The sequence below is a fragment of the Pan paniscus genome, chromosome 8, assembly GCF_029289425.2.
Source record: "Pan paniscus chromosome 8, NHGRI_mPanPan1-v2.0_pri, whole genome shotgun sequence".
Taxonomy (NCBI): domain Eukaryota; kingdom Metazoa; phylum Chordata; class Mammalia; order Primates; family Hominidae; genus Pan; species Pan paniscus.
The window spans coordinates 126,125,253-126,147,729 of record NC_073257.2 but is presented as its reverse complement, the minus strand read 5'-3'; the positions used below and the strand labels follow the sequence as shown (position 1 = coordinate 126,147,729).

The following is a 22,477-nucleotide window of genomic DNA, read 5'->3' as shown; positions in this document are numbered from 1 at the left end:
CACAAATCTGGGAGGAAGCCCCTGCACTGTGTGTCTTAGTCAAAGATACGGAGCAAGGCTGAGACTGTTCTCTGTAAGAAGCCAATTCTCGGAGGCCCCAAGGGCACAAGGCTCCAGGGGAAGAAGAAAAGGCCGATGTGCACTACTGTATTTTATAAACACATATTAATGAGCTCTTCCCTTTTGTACTTTCTTGCATGATGACTTGCCGCTTGATCTGTTCGACGGCAGAGGAAAGGGCTGGGATAGAGAGTCTAAGATAAAAGTCAGTGAGGGTTACTAGGACATTCTTGAGGCCTGCAGGGCTCCCAGAGTCCCTGCTGTACCCATTGTGGGGCCTCAGGCTTCTTGAGAGCACTGGTAGACCTACAGAGGCTTGCAACTGGAAAAAGGCCCTCAGAGCTCAGAGGCTTTGCAATGGGAGGAGACAGCCATAAATGGCTGTGACCATGGACTTCAGAGGACTTCAGTGGACACTAGTACAAGGGGCAGCAGGAGCCCAGAGTGGATCCACAGACCAGAGTGGCAAGGAGCAAATCAAGTCATTATTCTGTTTGGGCTTGTGAAGAACATTATATATATGTGTGTATGTATATACATATACGTGTCAATATGTGCATATGTATATATGCATATATTTACGTATCACATGCATATAGATTATATGTATATATAATATATAAAATATACACAAAATATAAGTGTATAAAACATATGAGCATAAACACATATCATATTCAGACGTACACATCGGCTAACTTATAATGTAAGTAAACATATGACTATATATATATATTTAGAGGGTGATATTGTTTGGAGGTTTGTCCCCTCCAAATCTCATGTTGAACTGTAATCCAGTGTTGGAGGTGGGGCCTAGTACAAGTTGTCTAGATCATGGGGGCGGATCCCTCCTGAATGGCGTAGCACCATCCATTGGCGATGAGTGAGTTCACATAAGATCTGGTTGTTTTAAAATGTGTGTCACCTCCTTCTCTCTCTTGCTCCTGCTCTCGCCATGTGATGCACCTGCCCCCCCTTTGCCTTCCGCCATGATTGGAAGCTTCCCGAGGCCCTTACCAGGAGCAGATGTTGGCATTATGCTTCCTGTACAGCCTGCACAACCATGAGCCAATAAAAGTTTTCTTCATAATTTACCCAGCCTCAGGTATTTCTTTATAGCAATGCAAGAACAGACTAACACATAAGGTGTGTATATGTATAAGCACATAACCAGATATTCATAATTTTTAAAGCACTCTTAATAACAGGGGGGCACTTACTCTTTTTAGACCACAAAAATGAGGCTCAGAGAAGTGTGGTGAACTGTCCAAGCTGCAGTGGTCACAAGGGACAGAAATGGGATTAAGACTCAGTGTTCCTCCTATTCCTCCAGGCTCTTAACCCCATTCGTGACCTTCAACAGCACGTTCTCCCAGGTAACTGACAACTGTACATCACAGCAGCAATTTTTTTACTTGCATTTAAATTCCTACCTGGGACATTATCATGCAATAAGGAGGGGCAGCCTTGAGAATGGAATTCTTGTGACCAACTGTGCCCAGCTGGACTCCTGAAAGCAGCCCACAGTCCTCTCTGTGAGCCCAGAGCAGGACCAAACCCTTCAAGGGAGCAATTTTAAGGGCAGTTGGCGTCACCCTAACCACAGCAGTATCTGATCATACATACTTGAAAACCATCCTCTTGATTCTTGCCTTCACTTCCTGTTGGGTTGAAAATGAATCCAAGGGGAATTCCAGATGAGGAGTGGAACTGAACTGGAATGCTCCCACTCTGACCTGCAGTAGGAGACAGGGGGCTCAGGGCCCCGAGACTGGAGTCAAAAACATTCCTAAGAGGAAAGAAGGGGCAAGAAAAGTTAACAACCCTGCCTCCCATCCACTCAACAAACACCAGTGCCAGAGCTTTCTCCAGTCTCCCTAGAAGGAGGTTCCAAAGACCAATTTGGAGAACCTGGAAAAAAACAGCCAAATCTGTTTGTGTTCTGCACTGATGACCCCCAATTCAATCTTCTTGACTTACCTACTGCTAGGCAGCTGAACATTCTGGCGGTGTTCTCAGCTGAGCTTGTGCATCTTTAGGGCTGGGTCTCTGCTCACTTTTACCAACTGCCTCCTAGCTGCCAGTGCTGTCTTGAGCAGTTTCAGGCACTATCTCATTTAATCCACAGAGGCACTATTAACACCCACATTATGGTTGGAGAAACCCAATGTGGAGAATATATACCTCTGGCCCAAGGCAAATGCTTACTTGCCCAGGACTAGTAAGAAAGGCAGCCAGGCCATTGGACTTTGTGCCTGTGGTCTTCCCTAAGGCCCAGTTATACCTCCTGCCTTCTCAGCAGCCCGCACAAGCCAGCAGCGAAATACTTACTGACCTAACTGGGGCTGCCACAGAAGCTAACCACAGCCACCATTACTGATAACTCATCACTAACCACAGCCACCCCACAACCCGGTCCTTCATTGGGTAGTCAGCCCCGCCAGACCTGCCCCTGCCAAGCTAGAGAAAAGGCCAGGTCTCTAGACCACAGTCATACTTGGGGGACAATCAGCATCTACAACTGAAACGACCAGTATGGGAGCTGAAGTTTTTCTGTAATGAAGGAGAACACTGGTGAATCCACATAGATTTTGTGTCCTAACTGAGGAGGCCATAGGAGATCCAATACCTTGCAAAACTGGAGAAAGGAAACTGAGTAAAGTCGCTCTCTGGATCCTTAAGGCACTAGCATGTCTTGAGCAGAGAAGACTACAAACATTCAGCTTTCCTCCTGAGGGCCCAAGGCCTGCACCTAATCATTGGTTCTCCAAAACCCCTGGAGAAACAGCATTCTCTGTAACTATTCTCAAAACTAACCCTAGTTCTGGCCAAGAGTGCAAATGGGCCAAGTGAGTCATATTTAAGCAATGATGCTGCCCTCTGCTCCCCACTTGAATTCCCTTGCTGCCGTTCCCTCGACAGGCCTGGGACGTGGGAGATGATGGAAACGCCCTGCCACACCAGGCCGGCTGCATCTGCTCCGGATCAGCTGGGTGGGGTTCCTTTTTGCAGGCAGGATGCTCTGGGGAGGAGCTGTTGGGCACCTTAAGCAGAAAGAAATCTCAGTCTTCAGTGGACACACAGGGGAGACAGACACAGGAAGACGGACCCGTACGTGATCTCAGGAAGAAGCTTCTGGGAAGGCGCGCTTCCTAGGTTTTCCTTGATTTTAGTGTGTGATTAAAAAGGGGCATCTCAAACCAGGGAGAAAAGATGATCTAGTCAGTCAATGATATTGGGACAACTGGAGAGCAATCTACCAAAAATAAAGGATAAACTGCAAATGAATTCAAGATTTTGGTGTGAAAAATCTAAATATGAAAGTTCTACAAAAACTCAGGAGAATTTCTAAAATTTCAACGTGTAAAAAGACCTTACTTTCTATTACTTAAAATCCAGAAGCCATAAAGGAAAGATTGATAAATGTGACCACATGAAAAAAAAAAAAACAACTTCTGTGGGACGAAACTACCTTAATGGCATAAAAAAAAAAGACAAAATGGAAAAATTATGTGCAATTCATGTTAAAGGGTTAGCCTCCTCAATATATAAAAAGGTGTCTGGGAATCATCATATAAAAGACCAACAATCCAACAGAAAATGGGCAAAGGATTTGAACAGAGATCACAGAACAGGAAATACAAGTAACTCTTTGATGGAAAGACACCTGGCCTCACCATAATGAAATAGCATTTTTCCCCATCCATTTAGCAAAAAACCATATACAATGTTTACGGGGTGAAACAAGCATTCTCAAACATTGCTTGTAGAAATGTAAATTGGTACAACATCCATGGAAGGCAATTTTTAATATTTATTGAAAATTAAAAATAATAAAATTTTTAAAAATGCATAGGGCTACTGGAAATGTATCCTACTTGTATGTGTGAAATGATGTTATTTATGAGATCAAAGTTTATTTGTAACAGCAAATATCCATCAATAGGGGTTAATTAGACCTTGATAAATCCTTATGATGAAACATTTTAATGACCTGTAAAAAAATTATACCTGTATACAGATATGCAAAGAAGATTTCCATGAAAATGTGAGGAGGAAAAAGCCTTGAGAGAATAATGTGTATGGTAGGCTACGCTTTGTGTAATAAGAGAGAAAGAAGAATATTTATTCATATTGCCTGTATTTGCACAAAGTGATTCCGGAAGGGACTTAAGAACACAAGTTGAGGGACAGGGCAAATGGAAAATGTGTGGGTGAAAGGGAGACTTTTCACTGTACATCTTTTTATTGAACCCATGTGAATGAATTACTTAGTTGAAAAAATAACCTCCCCTGAGACCAACAGCTGGGTGTATTTACTTGAGTTAAACAGGAAGAAACAGAACTTCAAAACAAGAAGGAAGCAGCTTAAGTCAGTAGTTAAAGCATTTTGTTTAATTGGTGGTTTGGGAACAAAATAGTTGCCTTTTATCTTCAGTTTACTGTACGCTCAGAAACAGGCCCGCCCAGCTATCTCACCAGCCATAATCACTCTGCCCCAGTCACTACATTAGAGCCAGGAAGTGAACCTCTCAGCTTTTAAGTGTTAAGAGGAAGACTTCAAACACCTTAAATCCACCTTAACAACACAGCATCCATAAAAGTCTTAATTTACAGCTACTTGACATTTCTTCTTGAAAACTAAAGTTAAAGAAAGTAAAACATGGCACGAATGAAATGCCTTGTACATGGAGACAACAAAAAGAGAATACAAAAAAATGCAGCAGCAAAAACATAAAGCCTGAAGCCACAAGTCAGACTAAACCATCTTAAATCGCCCTCATGCAAACCCTTCTGCAGCATGCCAAGGGGTCCACCTGACCTTGGAGGTCAAGACACTAATTCACTTACCCAAGTAAACAATTCCTCTGCTTCCCAAGTCTTGCTGCGAGAAAGCTTTCCTCAGGTTAAGCCCAAATCTAACTCCCTGAACACCCAGATTCTACCCTTAAAAAACAGAGCCATTGTCTGCTCTCTTTCACATGAAAATGATAATCGTGTTCCCTCATTCATAGAGGTTTCCAGGCCTCTGGCTATCCTGGCTCCTTCTCACGGGCACTGACTGTTTGGCCCATGTCTAACCAAGAAGTCAGCCCCTAGAACTCAATGACACTTTCTAGATGTGGTCCAGCAATGCTCAGGTTAAATTCCCTGAACTCTGGGATCTGCTCCCAATAGCATCAGCCAGGAAATTTCTTGTCACGGTTTTCTTACACCACTCCCTCCTCACACGCACATACACTGCCACACTGCTGGCCATTTGCTGTGTGATAGCAGGGTGTGAATTCTGAGGGTCAAGACAAATGGCCTAATGGAGCAAGTCCTGGGCTGAGTCAAAAGCCCCAGTTCTTCCACACTTAGCTCTCTCCTGAGGTTGCTGTGTGACCCTCGGCAGTCACTTAGCCTCTCTGAGCCTGTTCCCTCATCTGTGAAACATGCATTAATAATCCATAGGACCCTTCATTCCCAACTAGCCAACCCCAGGGTCTCCAGGCTACTCATATTAGGACACATTACATCAATGCCAAGGTCAACAGTGTTTAATCTTCATGCTTTTTCTCTTTATGTTATTCCTCCATGAGTAACTAATGACACCTGATAAGGAACCCTTTTAAAAGCAGGGTCCTGTGCAGAGGATGGTGGGGAACTGGCGCTTCTTGCCTGGCCCTTTTAGGGTCTATGCTGGGTTAACATCATGGTTAGAAATCTTCTGGGCTGCTTGTGCCTAGATTAAATGATGCCTGCTATGGTGTCCTCAGGTGCAAGATGGTCTAAGGTCCAGGAAGTGTGCTCCAGCTCCCCAAATGACACACCATTCTGCAGAAAATCTGGCCCTCATTAAAAGCCATGTATGTTTCTAAATCCTAGAGGTTTTAACTGGGATTAATCTAGGAATGTTATCTTGGAAAACCACTTCCTTCCTCAACGTGTATGCAACCGGTCTCTCATCCAAGTAATGACAGCTTTTCCAGGCTACATCATCTCTTAATTTTTTTTTTTTTTTTTTGAGACGGCGTTTCACTCTGTCGCCCAGGCTGGAGTGCAGTGGCACCATCTCAGCTCACTGCAACCTCTGCCTCCTGGGTTCAAGCGATTTTCCTGCCTCAGCCTTCCGAGTAGCTGGGACTACAGGCACGTGCCACCATGCCCGGCTAATTTTTTGTATTTTTAGTAGAGACAAGGTTTCATCATGTTAGCCAGGATGGTCTCGATCTCCTGACCTCGTGATCCACCCGCCTTGGCCTCCCTAAGTACTGGGATTACAGGCGTGACCCACCGCGCACAGCCTCTCTTAATTTTTAAGTTGACTTTTGAGTAGGTTCACGTGATTCAAAATCCAGAAAATATTTAAGTCTGTATTGATGAGTCTCCCTCTGGCCTTGTGCCCTGTCAACTCACTTCCCAACCTCCCCCTTAATGAAAACCACTGTCCTCAGCCTCTTACAAATCCATCCAGAGTGTATACAGATGTAAGAAAACTGTATACCGATACAAGAAAACAAAGACAGATTTTCATTCATCCCCCTTTATCTTTTACATAGAAAGTAACATATTATACACACCATTTGCACCTTACTTTCACACTTCACTTGTTCTGGTGTTTTTCCATATCAGAGAGCTTCCTCACTCACTTTCTGGAGCTGCCTAGCGTTTCAATATACGAATGCATCATAAGGGATTTATCTGTCCTCCCTCAGCGTACATCTGGATTGCCTGAAATATTTTACAGTTTATACACATAATGCTGCAATGAATAACTCTGTATGGGTACTATTTTGCATGGGCATGTGTACTGTAGAATAAATTCCTTGATGTAGAATTGCTGGGTTAAAGGGTCCAAGCCTTTGTAACTGGGATGAATACTACTGGATTCTCCCCTAGAGGCTGCACCATTTCACACTCCACCAGCAGTGTATGACAACACCAGTTTTTTTCAAGATTTGCCAATGAAGCATGTCACCAAATTTAGGATTTTTTTTTGCTAACCCAGTAAGTGAAAAACTGTATATTAGGCATAGGGTTTGCTGACTCTGAGTGAGTGAGGTTGGGCTTCTTTTCATATGCCTGAAGGCCTTCCGTGTTTCATTTTCTGGGAACTATCTGTGTTCCTTGCCCATTTTTCTATTGGATTGTTAAAAAAAAAATGCCCCTTTTAGAAATAAGAGCCACAGCTACCACACTCTGCTATATTTAAGACCTACTATTTGAAGAACAAGAAATGAAGATACTGGCTGGATTCACTCAAGCAGGAATAGTTCCTCTCAAGTGCAAGAGAGGGTAGGAGCTGTGCTATTCAGTCCACTGAGGTAGTAACAGCTTTAGTCTGCTTAGCATGCTTTCCCTTCCCCATTGTTCTGCAAACACAACCCAACCTCTCTTTCCAGAGGAAAGTCAAATCTACTCCCTACCCCAAAAACATGGCAGAGCTCTTAACTGAGATCCGGCCAGAAACTCTCTTCCCTCTGACTACTGTGATTGGTCAGTGGATTATCATGTGACCTAGGCCTGCCCAATCAGAGCCCTCCTGGGACTTTGGCCAGATCTAGAGAAAGAAGTCCCCTTAATTTCTAATAGGGTCACTAGCTTGAGGAACAATGCAGGACAACTTGGCTATGTCAGGAAAACCTGCCTGAGAAGGAAGTCAACCAAAAGAAAACAAAATTGAGAGAAGGGAAAAAAAAAAAGAAAAAGATGCCTTATAGCCTCAACTCAGCCCTTGGATCCCACCATGCCAGGAACCAGGATTCAGCCCCTTGGTCTTCCCAGCTCCACAAGCCGGTAGATGCCTCCTCTGCTTGAGACCGGGTTTCTGTCCCTTATCACAGAAGACGCCCTAACACAAACACCCACAAGACTTGCACTCACCCTCTCGGGGCTGATGTCCAGACCGTCACAGACTGTGATGGCAAAGTGCTTGGACCTTTCAAAGCTCCCTTTCCCGACGCTGTTAGACCCATCTAACAGAAACATGATGTCCACTGCAGCCGAGCACCACATCACTAGGGAGAGCGGGACAGACAGATGACAACCAGGAGCAAGTCGGTCTCACTTCTGAAGCAGAGTGAAGGCACAAACAGCCTTGTGGTGGGCCAGGCTGCTGTCCCTCTTAGCATGAAAGGGGAGAACTGCAGAAGCAGCCCTCCTCTGAAGCAGGAAGCACACGCACCATGGGTGTGCTGCTCACAAATGTGCCCTTACGTGAAAGCCTTTGTATTATAATAATGGAAGAACCTAGTTCAACAATATCAATTAAGTTCTATGAGGGGGTCTACTGGGCCAGTGAGCAGCACTGAAAAGGCTTGGTCCCAGGCCTCGGGGGACCACAGTCTAGTGTGGACACAGGCACCCTGATATGTGAGGCCATGTTACCCAAGAGTTCAGTAGCAGTAACGGCAGCAATGTGGAGGGATACTGATGAGGGTGGAAGAGGAAGGAATATGGTGGGAGATGGACATGGCAAGTAGCCACCCCCTGTTACCTGGTGAGCAGGTAATAGAAAACCTTGAGGCGCAGGCCAAGTAATTCAATAATAAAGATTTACTGAGGCTGGGCATGGTGGCTCACACCTGGAATCTCAGCACTTTGGGAGACCAACGCGGGCGGATTGCTTGAGTTCAGGAGTTCGAGATCAGCCTGGGTAACATGGCGAAACCCCATCTCTACTAAAAACACAAAAACTAGCTAGGCGGGGTGATGCATGCCTATGGTCCCAGCTTATTTGGGAGGCTGAGGCAGGAGGATTGCTTGAGCCCAGGAGGTCGAGGCTGCAGTGAACTGAGATTATGCCATCGCACTCCAGCCTGGGCGACAAGAGCAAGACCCTGTCTTTAAAACAAAACAAAAAAAGGTTTACTGAGCTGTTTTGCTTGTTTTTGAGATGGAGTGTACCTCTTGTTGCCCAGGCTGGAGTGCAATGGCACAATCTCAGCTCACTGCAACCTCCACCTCCTGGGTTCAAGCAATTCTCCTGCCTCAGCCTCCCGAGTAGCTGGAATTACAGGCATCCACTTTTGTTTGTTTTTAAACCAAGTGATTTGGTCAGGTCCCTGTTTGGGGAAAATGACTCTGGCCAGAGCATGAAAGGAAGATGGGAAAGGGGCAGAAACTCTCTGGAAGAACATGGTTCTCATCCAGTCCATCACACAGAGGTCTGAGTGGGCATCTGGAGGGTTAAGAAGAACCTGGGCTTACTTTTGCTGGCAGCTGAAATCTTCCCGATGGTTTCTTTGCTTACATGGACTTCCTGGAGAGGGAGAGATGGGGGCACTAGGAGAGAAAACACCAGAAGCAGCCATTAAAATGCTGAGAGGGGAGGAGGCTCAATCTCCACATTAAGTGACTGGACTAAACAGGTAACATCAGAGAAACCTAGAATGTGGGGGAGTGATGATTCTTGCATCTCAAAAATTACCAGATGGATAACATAAAGAAACCCCCCAATTACCTCACTTCTATGAGGTATCTTTGTATTTCAATGTGGGTAGTTCGAAGACAAAGAATAAAACTAACACACAGTGGGGTTCTAGAGAGTCTGTGATTCTGAAAACTTTTGTCCCTGGTCAGGTGTAATAAGCGGGGAGGGGGGTGAGGTGTCAGGTCAGGTGTAATAACTGGGGGGAGTGGGGAGAGGAGGGGGGAGTGGGGGAGAGGAGGGGGGAGTGGGGGAGAGGAGGGGGGAGAGGAGGAGGGGCAGAGGGGGAGGGGGAGAGGAGGGGGAAGGGGGAGGGGGAAAGGGGAGGGGGAGAGGAGGGGGAGGGGGAGAGGAGGGGGAGGGGGAGAGGAGGGGGAGGGGGAGAGGAGAGGGGGAGGGGGAGAGGAGGGGGAGGGGGAGAGGAGAGGGGGAGGGGGAGAGGAGGGGGGAGGGGGAGAGGAGAGGGGGAGGGGGAGAGGAGAGGGGGAGGGGGAGGGGGAAAGGGGGAGGGGGAAAGGGGGAGGGGGAGAGGAAGGGAGAGGGGAGAGGGGAGAGGGGGAGGGGGAGAGGAGGGGGGAGAGGAGGGGGAGGGGGAGGGGATAGGGGAGGGGAGGGGGAGGGGATGGGGGAGGGGAGGGGAGGGGGAGGGGGAGGGGGAGGGGGAGGGGAGGGGGAGGGGATAGGGGAGGGGGAGGGGAGAGGAGAGAGGGGAGGGGAAATGAAATTGGAGGGTGGGGATAAGACACTGAGGAGGCCACAGGATTGCTGAACAGTGAACCAACCATGATGGAAGACAATAAGGGGTCCCCAGAAGGGACATTTGGAAAAGCCAACATCCTCTCTGCAACTGCACCTGGTAGGTGTCTAGCAGCAGAAGAGAAGTACACTCAGATGCTTTGTAAATGTCAATGTGCAGTGACAGCACAGAGGAAACAAAGCTAGAGGGGCAGAGCCCAGGAGCGGCCAGGTCACGGAAGTGGGGCAGATGAAGGAACACAAGCAGGCCGGGCGCAGTGGCTCACGCCTGTAATCCCAGCACTTTGGGAGACCGAGGTGGGCCGATCACCTGAGGTCAGGAGTTCAAGACCAGCCTGGCCAACATGGTGAAACCCCATCTCTACTAAAAATACAAAAATTAGCCGGGTGTGCTGGCGGGCGCCTATAGTTCCAGCTACTTGGGAGGCTGAGGCAGGAGAACTGTTTGAACCTGAGTGGCAGATGAGCATGGGGGCTGCTGTGGAGAGAGGTGAAGGAGATTCAGCAGGGAGGCCAGGAGGAATCACACAGTACAGGGCACCTGGTCTCAAGGTTTGCAACTGCCAGGAAAGTGATGACAAGAGAGACGCCAAAAGAGGGTTTCAGTCCGGGGGAGTGACACCAATGACCCACGTTATTGGTCAACCTACTAACTCAGCACCGCCTCGGCTGGTTCCAGCTCTGTCTTTCCCGGCTCCTTCCCGTTCACTAGTCCCCCATGCAAACTAAACTAGTCTCTCCCCATACCATATCTTTGATCAGACAGCTCCTGCTCACCTAATACTCCCTCCTCCCCTCAATCTCTACTCATGGAGATTCTAAGTCAATGTGCCAGCAGTCAGCTCCACAGCCAAAAGCTGCCAGACAAATCTCTCTCATTAGATCTGGCACAGTCTGCCGCTGCTGTTTTGCCACCAGAGACAGAAACAAGACTTAGACTAGAAAGAAAGACAGTAGACAAAATTAAAGAAAAATCTACTTGCATTTTTAAAATGGCATTTATTGGGACAGAGGCAGGGGCAGCATTAAAAACAAAAACAGGCCAGCGGGGTGGCTCACGCCTGTAATCCCAGCACTTTGGGAGACTGAGGCGGTGGATCACCTGAGGTCAGGGGTTCAAGAACAGCCTGGCCAACAGGGTGAAACCCCATCTCTACTAAAAACACAAAAATTAGCTGGGTGTGTTTCGAGGCTACTTTCGAGGCTGAGGCAGTTGAATCACTTGAACCCGGGAGGCGGAGGTTGCAGTGAGCCAAGAGTGCACCACTGCACTCCAGCCTGGGCGAGAGGGAGACTGAATCTCAAAAAAAAAAAAAAAAAAAATTACAGGTTTTCTGCTCACTGCATTCAGAGATCACGACCACGCCAACTCCTGGGCCCATTGCGGCCCACCCCATAATGCGGTTCTGTTCCCACGAGACCCTCACCTTCCTGCCTGGAAGCTCCCTGAGGACAGAAGCATTTCCACCCAGTCCTCCACAGAGCCTCGCCCAGCCCTCTGCATAAACACATAGGCACTAAGGTTTCCTGAGCTGAGTCCATGAATTATTCTCCTGACAAAGGGCCCAGTAGCCGAGGAATCCTAAAGACCCCAAAAAGAACAGAAAATACAGTTTCTTTTAAAATATCTTACCAGCAAACTCTCCAGCTGAAGGCAGGCCAGCCATCTCCCCAGGATGAGAAGGCAGGGGAGCTCTGTGAGCACAGACCACTCACTAAAGATGTCACTCAGCTAACTAACTGTGCCTCTGTGCCCTGTGCTCAGCTGTCATGGCAGGTGCCAGGCTTCAGATGAGCCCACCTTGAGCCTGGGTGACATCCCCAATGCTCCCTGTGAAATGTCTTCAGGACTGCAGAGGCTCCCCCTGAACAGGCAGCTGCTTCATGTGTGATTGCTGCTGCTTTTTCCAACCAAGTCGGCAGCCCCCTCTAAAGACCAGCTGCCTGGGCTCCGGAACTTCAGTCTGCAGGATGGGTGACGCTATTGCGCAGGCAGGGTTGAGAATCACTAATCTAGTCAAATTCTTTCACTTTACAGATGTGACAGCCAAGTCTTAGAGAGAACTTTTGTACATTCTTATCTTTCCAGAGAAGCTGAGCAGTACAGCCAGCCCCGGAGTAGGGAGAACTGGGTGTTAGTCCCATGTCTGCTACATAGCTGTGTGACCTTGGGCATGTCACAGGGCCTCTCTGGGCCTCCCCTGCCTCATCTGTATAACCCAAGGATGATCAGAACAAGTGCATGTGATTGCAATCTGGAGGCTGGACAGGGCCACAGAAGGCAAAGGTCCATGACAAGCTGGAACAGAACCTGGACTGTGCCCAGGACTCCAGAGACTTCTTTCAGGCCCTGGCCCCAAACACATCTCACCACTCCCCAACCCCTTGGCCATGAAGCTGCTGTGTTATACTTTCCATCCACCCCACCTGGCTCAGAGACAGAGGGAAACAGTTGGGCTGGGCAGCCAGGCTGGAGCCACCAGCCCTCAACTTCCACCAGCATTTCTGATCCTCGCTAGGTTCCAGGAAACAGGCAGGTATTAACAGTAGCCAATTCAGCAGAGAACAAATACCTACTCATGGAAACACAGACCAGGGAGGAACTGCAAGAAATAATCCCAGAGGCCACTGTGCAACCCCTTGGCTTTACAGAAGGGGACCCCGAGCCTCACGAGGCTGTGACAGCTTGGCCGCCCAGTCCACCTGTTCTTACTTGTAAGACAACAATCTGCAGACACATCAATTCCTTCCTACCTTCTCATATTTCAAAGAGACTAGAACTTGAAAGGGAAAAAGCACAGAACTTGAAAGGGAAAAATAATGGATTTGCTCCATTATTTATTCATTAATCTATTTCTGAAGCATAAACCGTGAGCCATGCCCACCCTGAAATAATATAGTGGTGAATAAAGAATGTTAAAGAATGTACAGTCTCTTTCCTTGAGGACCTTACATCTTATGGAAAAGATGTCATCTTTAAAAATGCACACAAAACTCATATCTGTGTTAAGTGCTACAGAGCAAGGGCTACAAGGGGTTTGAAGAGGGGGATGTGACTTGATCTGGAGGTCCCAGGGGAATTGTGCTGGGGCCTAAGGATGGGGAGGAGTTTGCCAGGGTGGCAGTGTTGGGGTGAGGGGGTGATCCAAGCACAGGGGCAACATAATTCAGAACGTTTTTGGTGGCGGGGAGCAAGGATGCAGGGCAGGACTGGAAGGAGAGTGGGCTGTAGTGCAGAGGGCACAGAGGGGACTCAGGATGGCCACGGGGTAAGATGAGAAAAGCCTCTTAAGAGCCACAGAAAGTCACTGAAAAGTTTTAGCTGGGGGTGAAGAGGGGTCCAGACATGATCCAATTTGCATTTTGAAATGGCCGCTGTAAAGACATGGAGTCAACCCAAATGCTGATCAATGATAGCCTGAATAGAGAACATGTGGTACATATACACCACGGAATACCATGCAGCCATAAAAAGGAAAAAGATCACGTCCTTTGCAGGGACATGGGTGGAGCTAGAAGCCATTCTCCTCAGCAAACTAATGCAGGAACAGAAAACCAAACACCGCATATTCTCACTTACAAGTGGGAGCTGAGGGCCAGAAGCAGTGGCTCATGCCTGTAATCCTAGCACTTTGGGAGGCCAAGACGGTCAGATCACCTGAGGTCAGGAGTTCAAGACCAGCCTGACCAATATGGTGAAACCCCTTCTCTACTAAAAATACAAAAATTAGCCGGGTGTGGTGGTGCGTGCCTCTAATCTCAGCTACTCAAGAGGCTGAGGCTGGAGAATCACTTGAACCGGGAGGTGGAAGTTACAGTGAGCAGAGATTGCGCCATTGCATTCCAGTCTGGGTGACAGAGAGAGATTCCATCTCAAATAAATAAATAAATAAAATAAGTGGGAGCTGAACAATGAGAACATATGGACATGGGGATGGAAACAACACACACTGGGGCCTGTGGAGTGGTGGGGTGGGGAGGGAGAGCATCAGGATAAATAGCTAATGCCTGCTGGGCTCAATACCTAAGTGATGGGTTGATAGGTGCAGCAAACCATCATGGCACGCACCATGGCACACATTTACCTATGTAACGAACCTGCACATCGTGCACATGTACCCTGGAACTTAAAAATAAAAAAAGAAATAGCCACTGCATGGAGAATGGGTTGGAGGAGGACCAGGGGACCCAGGGAGGCCAGGCAGGAGGCTACTGCAGTGGTCCAAGCACAAGATGACATGGCTTGGACTAGGGAGGTGGCCATGGAGGGGAGATGCAGGTGGATTCAAGAGACCTTTAGAATTGAAAATCAACAGGATTTGAAGCAAGCAACCCCCCTACCCAACACCCCAGTACTTCCCCACCACCAATAAACACATCTTACCTCTGGAAAACAGGAAAACACAGACGGTTTCCAGCAACAGGAAAGGGGGCATGTTGATATAACTACAGGGACAGGAAAAGAAAGAAAGTATCAGCAATTAGTTCTGTGAACGCCCCAAGTCACACCACCAAACAAGATGCCAACTCAGCCTTTTCCAGGTCACAGATATGACCCTGGAGGCCCTCACCACAATAACTAGAAAAGTCCCCAATTCCCAAGTCATGGAAGACTTTACTCCAATTACTTTGGTTTTAGACACCAAGCTACCATCTTCCCCAGGATACCTCTCTCATCCACCCCCAAATGCACCCCAGCCCTCCACGGGCCCTGTGAAGGTGTGCTCTCCTGCTCTCCCCAGAGTTAAGAGGCCCGGGTGTTGGCTCTGCCTGGGCCCTGACTAGCCACGTGACCCTGGGCAAAGTCACTTCTTTCTCAGGGTCTCCATTTCTTCATGAGGAGTTAGAATTCAACAGGCTGAAGATCTGATTTTCAATGTCCTCATCTTCTGAAACCTTCTAATGTGGTTAACAAACCTTCCCCTAGCTAAGAAGACAACATCTGAAGAAAGCCTGCACTATCTAAATTATCCACTAATCATCTAAATTATTTATAAATCGTAATCTGGCTGAAGGAGGAGGTTTTTTTTTTTTTTTTTTTTTTTTTTTTGAGATGGAGTCTTATTCTGTAGCCCAGGCTGGAATGCAGTGGCGCCATCTCGGCTCACTGCAACCTCCGCCTCCCGGAGCTCAAGTGATTTTTGTGCCTCAGCCTCCCGAGTAGCTGGGACTACAGGTAAAATTATTTTTTAAGAAGTTTTTTTTAAAAAAACTTCACCACCCATGCAGGAGCCACACCTGCCCCATGGTGGCAGAGAGCCTACATGAACCCAGGGGCCCTCGTCCTCATCCTGGTGCCCTGTGACCTTGAGAGAGGCTGTGGTTCCTCCCTTACAAAGTGAAGAGAAGGGCCCTGATGTGGCTAAGCTGTTTTATGGTTTTAAAAGTCCCACTGGATTCCTGCCTCCATCATGGACCTATGATGTTTGGACCTCAAGATACATCCAGCTCCGTTTTTTTTGTTTTTTTTTTTTACATACTTATTTGCATATTTAAAGTTTACACACATGCCATGACTCCAGTGTTTTTTTAAAAAATAAGCCCTTCGCGGTGGCTCATGTCTGTAATCCCAGCACTTTGGGAGGCCGAGGCAGGTGGATCACCTGAGTTCAGGAGTTCACGACCAGCCTGGCCAACACAGTGAAACAGTGTCTCTACTGAAAATACAAAAAATTAGCCAGACATGGTGGTGGGCACCTATAATCCCAGCTACTCAGGAGGCTGAGGCAGGAGAATCGCTTGAACCTGGGATGCAGAGGTTGCAAGTCCCTAAATGGAGGTAGAGCATGTGTTCCTATTTTATACACTATCATATGGGAGATAAGTGGTTAAAGAGGACTAGAAACCCAACCAGGCCTACCGGGGTGCTGGACAGACACACAGCATTTCTAAGGGAATGCCACCAGAGAAAAAATACAAATCTGTACAGAAATCTTTTTTTTTTTTTCACACTTAAAAAGAATCACATCCTTATTCCAACAGCTTTACTAGGCTTGGCCAACCCAGTAAGTGACACACTCACTCAGGTACTGGGAAGGTTATTGCACAGCTCCTTAACCGATCGAGTCAGGGCAAAGTGGTCACTTTCCCCACAGCCACACTCTGGATTTGTCTCCTGGGAAGAAACCATGCCTGGCCCAGGCTGAGGGGGTGGCTGCAGCGGAACCTTGCCTCCAGATTACGAACCAGTACAAGTAGCACAATTCTTGTGGCTACTTTCACTTCAGAGTGTCATGTTTATTGATGTGGAGCTTTCTGAATAGGGAGGTTGAGGCATTGCCAGGTGCTCAGTAAAACAAATATTTCTTGTAGCGCTCTAGATTGAGGGCAGCAGTCAATGGTAAAATAAATTTCAGTAGCATGTTCCTGAAAGGTTATACAGCAGCCCTGGTTCAAGGATTTCTCCCCCTGCACGATTCCTAAAACTGTTTGCTAGTTGATTCTTTGTTTTGGGAATTTGATGGTTTTGATGAATTTGCTGTGATCCAGGGGTGTTCAAGTACTTCTCTGAGTATTGGCCTCTGGCTGGGATTATGCTTCAACAGTCTTGAAATGAGGTCCTGGGTCCCTCTGTTACAGTCAGGGAATGTGAATTCAACCCATGATACTCTTTTTTTTTTTTTTTTTTTTTTGAGATGGAGTTTCTTTCGCTCTTGTTGCCCAGGCTGGAATGCGATGGCATGGTCTTGGCTCACTGCTACCTCTGCCTCCCGGGTTCAAGCGATTCTCCTGTCTCAGCCTTCTGAGTAGCTGGGATTACAGGCATGCGCCACCACGCCCAGTTAATTTTTGTATTTTTAGTAGAGACGGGGTTTCACCATGTTGATCAGGCTGGTCTTGAACTCCTGACCTCAGGTGATACGACCGCCTCGGCCTCCTGAAGTGCTGGGATTACAGGCGTGAGCCACCATGCCCAGCCCAACCCGTGATATTCTTTTGTAGGTCTCTTGGTGTACGTTTGCCTCAAAAGGAGGCTTCCCAACTAAAAATTCATAGCAAAGAACACCAAGGCTCCAGAGATCTACCTTCTCACCATGCATCCGACCTTCAATCATCTCGGGTGGGGGGCGGGGGCAGGTAGTCCAGGGTGCCACAGAGAGTGGTCCTCCTGGAGGATGGAGCATGTACTGACCACCCAATATTCTCAGACTGTGTGGTTATTTCCATGATGCCACCAGATTCTACCTAATTCTAGAATATGCACCACTTGGAACTGTCTATAGAGCTCCTTGGATTTCAAAGCAGTCCTAAAACAAACTATTATAAAACAAATGTCCCTGCCAGCTGAGAGTCTTCATGCAGGGTCTTCCTGCTTCAAATGACTAAGAGGCTCAAGTCTTCTCCTGATCTAAGTGAAAATCAGACACCTAACATGGCAAGAGCCAGTATGTCAGGAGCTCTCCAGACACGATCAAAGGGAGAAAGGTGGTGAGAAGGATACTGGCCTGCAGCACATACTTCCTGCTAGCTTCCAGCCCTGTGCATGCCAGCAAGAAAGACTCATTTTCCCCTAAGAACACTTTTTTTTTCCCTCTTACTCCACACCACAGAGGCAGAACAAGCCCCCACCTGCCGCCTGTGAGTCAGGCAATGGTGAGGCATTGAGGATGCGGTGAAGAGCTTCTCAATGCTGTCTCTATTCCTTAGGTTCAGGACGATTTTACAGAGTTACAGCTTCTGACCCTGGGCACTGGCAGGAGACTGAGCCTCAGGCCTGTTAATTATTTATAAAACAAGGATTCTGGCAGCCACCTCCCCAGGCTGCTGTGAGGATAAAGTGGAAGGAAGTACAGAAGGTTCCTGCCACATAGGAAGGCACCTAGTAAACACAGGCCCCTTCCCTCCGTGCTATGAGACCAACTTAAGCAGCTTGATCTCGATCCACTATGTGCCTCTGCTTGCCCAGCTGCATGTTTTTCCAGAGTCGCCCAAGTTTCTGCTCATTATAATAGAATGTATGTTGGCAATCTGCAAATGCACACAGGATGTCAAATGCCTTCTCCTAGCTGTTTGGATCAATCAGACGGTGTTGGCTCTGCAACTTCTGCAGCACCTCCCTCCCCTGTCCCCCTCAATACAATCCCTACTGTCACACAGCCCACGCTGAAACTGCCCAGTGATACGTTTGTCTTGACTGCCAGGTGGCAAATGCCTGAGACTACAGACTATCTAGTCTCTGCTGGAGCTCCAGAGACCTGCATGTGCCTGATGTATAGTAGGGGAGGTCCTTGCTGGCTAGATAAACAAAGCACCAGAATACCTCCTGCGGGAGGGCTAGAGGGACCCTTTCAGGGCATCATTGCACTCACTGTGTTCACTGCATTCTTTTTTATACCAAGATTAATGAAATGAACGCTATTGCGATGCTGTTGAAGTATTGTTTGCACTCTATTCCCATCCAGTCATCTCAAATAGGCAGCTCATTCCCCTCTCATATCAAAATTTTCCTACAATACTAATTTGACCTCCAAAATACAGCCCTACACCTGGAAAGCTTTTTTTTAAAAGGGTGAATTCCACAATAAAAATCAACAGCTACTACCATGTAATGAGCATTTCTTATGTGCCTGCCACAAGACACACAGGCTCCACCCTTCATGTCTTCTCTCCTAATCCTCGCAGCCAGCCAGGGAGGGTGTACTATTCCCATTTCACAGGTGAGAAAGCTGAGACATGGAGAAGTGAAGTGTTCTGCCCCAGCTTACACAGCTAATCAGTGGATCAGATTCCATTCTGGCCTCCTAGCATCACCTTCCCGGTTCTGGGGGAAGCTGCCACAGGATGTTCAACAAGGGAGAGGTGTTGGGGCTGCCGGTAAGAGGTGACACTCTGGCAGAAGTCCAGGCTCCAGAAAACAGGCTATGAACTAGAGGGAGTTCAGAAGCACAGAAGCATAATTTTAAAAATCTGCCACCCTGAATCCTGCACGTTGGCAATTTCTCCCCCAGCTAATACCTGCCAGCAGCTCCCACACTCCATCCGGCACAAGATGAGATTTACCAGGGCCCTCTGGCTTCCTACAAAGTAGTTGGGAGTGATCTGCAAGCCAGGGGCTGGAACAGACCACCCATTCTCAGGTATGCCTCGCCAAGCCTTTTCCATTACACCTCGCTCATCACCTTGTTCCCTTCTGTTCCATTACTCATGCTAATCCCACGTGTTATTTCTGGCTTCTGGAGTTCTCATCCATGGATGTAGATGCTCTCCACGCCCCTGATCTCCTCAACAGAGTGTGGCCTTCAGATCCTGGTTCCAAGCAGCACCAGCTGCACTTGGGACAGCAGGCATGTGAAGTCTGCTGCAGGATGCCACAAAAATTTCCACTGTGCACTACCCAGGAATTACATTTTCCGTGACACAGGAAGAAATAAAAGCCAAAACGAAGCTACTTTTTAAAAAAAGAAGAGCCGGATTGGGGATAGCTGAAGGCAGTTTTGCAGGATGATGTCTGCCTTCTCTACCATCGGAAATGAAATGAGTGTAGGGAAAAAGAGGAAACCATTTCTACCTCCTTACAAAATGCAATTCCAACCCCAAATAGATTAGCCGTTGGCAGCCTCCTCCGAATCAGCAGGATGGAAATCTGAGCCCTTTACCAGAACAGTACACACCTGAATGGGAAGACTAAAATCAGAGGTAAAAATATCCGGTGGGGAAGTCCTTGCTGGAACAATCATCTTCCTTGTAACCTTTGGTGAAATATTTGGCTCAGGCTCAGAGTGTCAATGGATGTAGATGACACATTTCTAGTTTGATACGGCAGAGAGAGCATTTAAAAAGCTGCTTGGGGAAAGTCACGCTCCCCCTAAAATAATTAGTAAATTTTCAGAACCCAGTGGCCTGACAACCAAAAGTCCGCACCAAGAAATAAGCAACATGCCATTTGCGAACTCCCTGGAGGGTTAGGGAGAAAAGCTGGGAAGATGGGCATAGATCACAAGCCCTCCCATACTTTCTGCATCTGCAGACACATTTTTAGCCAGAAGAGAGTTCATGTTTGTTTTGATGGATGATATTTGAAAATGCTTTAAATTGTACACAACCCGATTTCACTGTATGGGACACTGGGATTAGCCCTGAGGTGTGGGAGAACACACACAGGACCCAAAGTCCAGAGACAGGATTTCAACCTAGCTCTGCTCCTAGCAGCTGGGTGACTGCAAGCAACAACCTCCCCTGCCTTAGTTCCTCATCTGCCAAATGGGGAGAATCTGTTTCATAAACTCCCCCAGTGTTGTAAAGATCCAGTGAGACAGGGTAGAAAAGTCTCTGCTAAATAGTAAAATGTTTTCTAAATGAATGATGTTAAAAGTTTATCATTACATTTAATACACTCATTTCATTTAACAACACCCATAATCTGTAGGGTAGATATTATCATTTACATTTTTATAGATGAAGAAATGATCTTGGAGAAGATGAGACCCAAGGCCACAGAGCGAGAAAAACCCAAGCTTAGAGTCCAGCCCAGGACTTCTCAGCTATGACCAGAAGTACGCGGTACACAGATGCACTGGTACACAGAGGCACGTGGTACACAGAGACATGCGGTACACAGAGGCACCAGTACGCAGAGGCACACAGTACACAGATGCACTGGTATGCAGAGGCACTGATACACAGATTTACTGGTACACAGGGGCACTGCGGTATGCAGAGGCACTGGTACACAGAGGCACGTGGTACACAGAGGCATCGGCATGCAGATGCACCTGGTACTAGGAGGCAGGCGGTACACAGATGCTCTGGAAAGAGCAACCATCTGATGGCAGGACACCTGAGCATGAGCCTCCTGGGTAAATTCCTCCACTTCAGTCTCTCAATTTCCTTCTCTCTAAAACGGAGGTAACACCATCCATCCTATTTCCCTGGAAAGGTTGTCGCCAGGACCCCATGAAACCACGATGCAAAGGCTCCCAGGGCAAGGGCAAAGTTTCCTAATCTGAGACCAGGGAAATCTAGTTCAAGAGAAGAGACTCATGATCAGGAAAGGAAGGGGAGGACCGAGGGTAGTAATCACATTCAAGGAAAGTCAGCAGGTAATGTGGTAGGTGGAAGAGGAAAATTAAGCAGTCCAGAGCTGTTTAGAAGACGAAAGGGCACACAAAGGAAGGGACTTCAAATACATTCAGCTGTCCCACGGTGCTGCCTTGGGGTTATACAGAAACATTTTGCAGGGAATGCACACACACAATCACCAAGAGACTTCCAATAGCCTCCTTGATGATGGGGAGGGGGGTGGGATTTGTTTTAAAATAGCCTTATTGGATAAAATTAAAAATGAGCAACTCTATTGCAGGCCTCCCAATTAAACTAGGTTTTCATTTACTGATATATGCACTGCAAAAGTTTGAGGACCACTGTTCTAAAACAACCTCGTAGTGTTGCTGACCCTCTCATTGCTATAATTATATGAAATTTCATTTATCCAGTAAAAATTATTAAGCATCTGCCCTGTGCCCGGTACCCTTCCAGGTACTGAGGATGCCAGGACAATGCTTTGTAAGATGCACACACATCAGGGGAGTTATTAACAAAAAAGGCATTTTCACCACAAGCTTATGATGCTGTCACTGCCAAATAACTATTCTGTTGTTTATGATGCTCATTAAAAAGCCAGGAGGAGAAATGTCAGTGTATATTACCGAGCAAAAGACACCAATCTGAGAAAGCTACGTACTACATGATTCCAATCATAAGACATTCTGGAAAAGGTAAAACTATTGAGACAGTAGAAAGATCAGTGATTACCATGTGTTGTAGGGAGGGTGGGATGCACAGAGGATTTTTACGGTAGTGAAACTATGCTGTTCGATACTATAATGGCAGATTTATATCATTTTACATTTGTCCAAAGCCATAGAATGTACAACAGGAGCAAACCCCAGGGCAAACTGTGAACTTTGGGTCATAAAGATGTGCCAGTATCGGTTCATCAGTTGGAACAAATGTACCACTGCAGTGGGGGATGCTGACAATGCGGGAGTCTGTGCATAGGCGAGGACAGGAGGTATATGGGAAACCTGTACCTTCTGCTCAATTTTGCTTTGAACCTAACACTCTAAAACTGGGTCTCAGTTTCCTCATCTGTAAAAACATGGGCTTCTGACTATGATTCGGATATCCCAGGGGCTTGTGCCTATTGAAGAGAGGGGAAATACTGGCTGTAATCTCTGTATGGTAGACCAAAAACCAGATTTAATGAAAATACACTGATGGTTTTCAGCCAGACAGAGATGATGAGGAAAG

General features: G+C 47.2%; 1 protein-coding gene across 2 annotated transcripts in view; it reads right to left on the bottom strand.

The window, feature by feature from the left end:
- The window catches only part of VWA2 (von Willebrand factor A domain containing 2), a 55,594-nt gene that overhangs the window by 31,657 nt on the left and 1,460 nt on the right, over nucleotides 1-22,477 (bottom strand). For both annotated transcript variants that reach the window (XM_034931537.3, XM_057298786.2), the window contains exons 2-5: nucleotides 14,613-14,674; nucleotides 9,253-9,327; nucleotides 7,927-8,060; nucleotides 1,687-1,796 (exon numbers count right to left, since the gene is read on the bottom strand). In XM_034931537.3, the coding sequence (XP_034787428.1) occupies nucleotides 1,687-1,796; nucleotides 7,927-8,060; nucleotides 9,253-9,327; nucleotides 14,613-14,664 (371 nt within the window). In that variant the 5' untranslated portion in view covers nucleotides 14,665-14,674. The remainder of the gene's footprint in view (nucleotides 1-1,686; nucleotides 1,797-7,926; nucleotides 8,061-9,252; nucleotides 9,328-14,612; nucleotides 14,675-22,477) is intronic.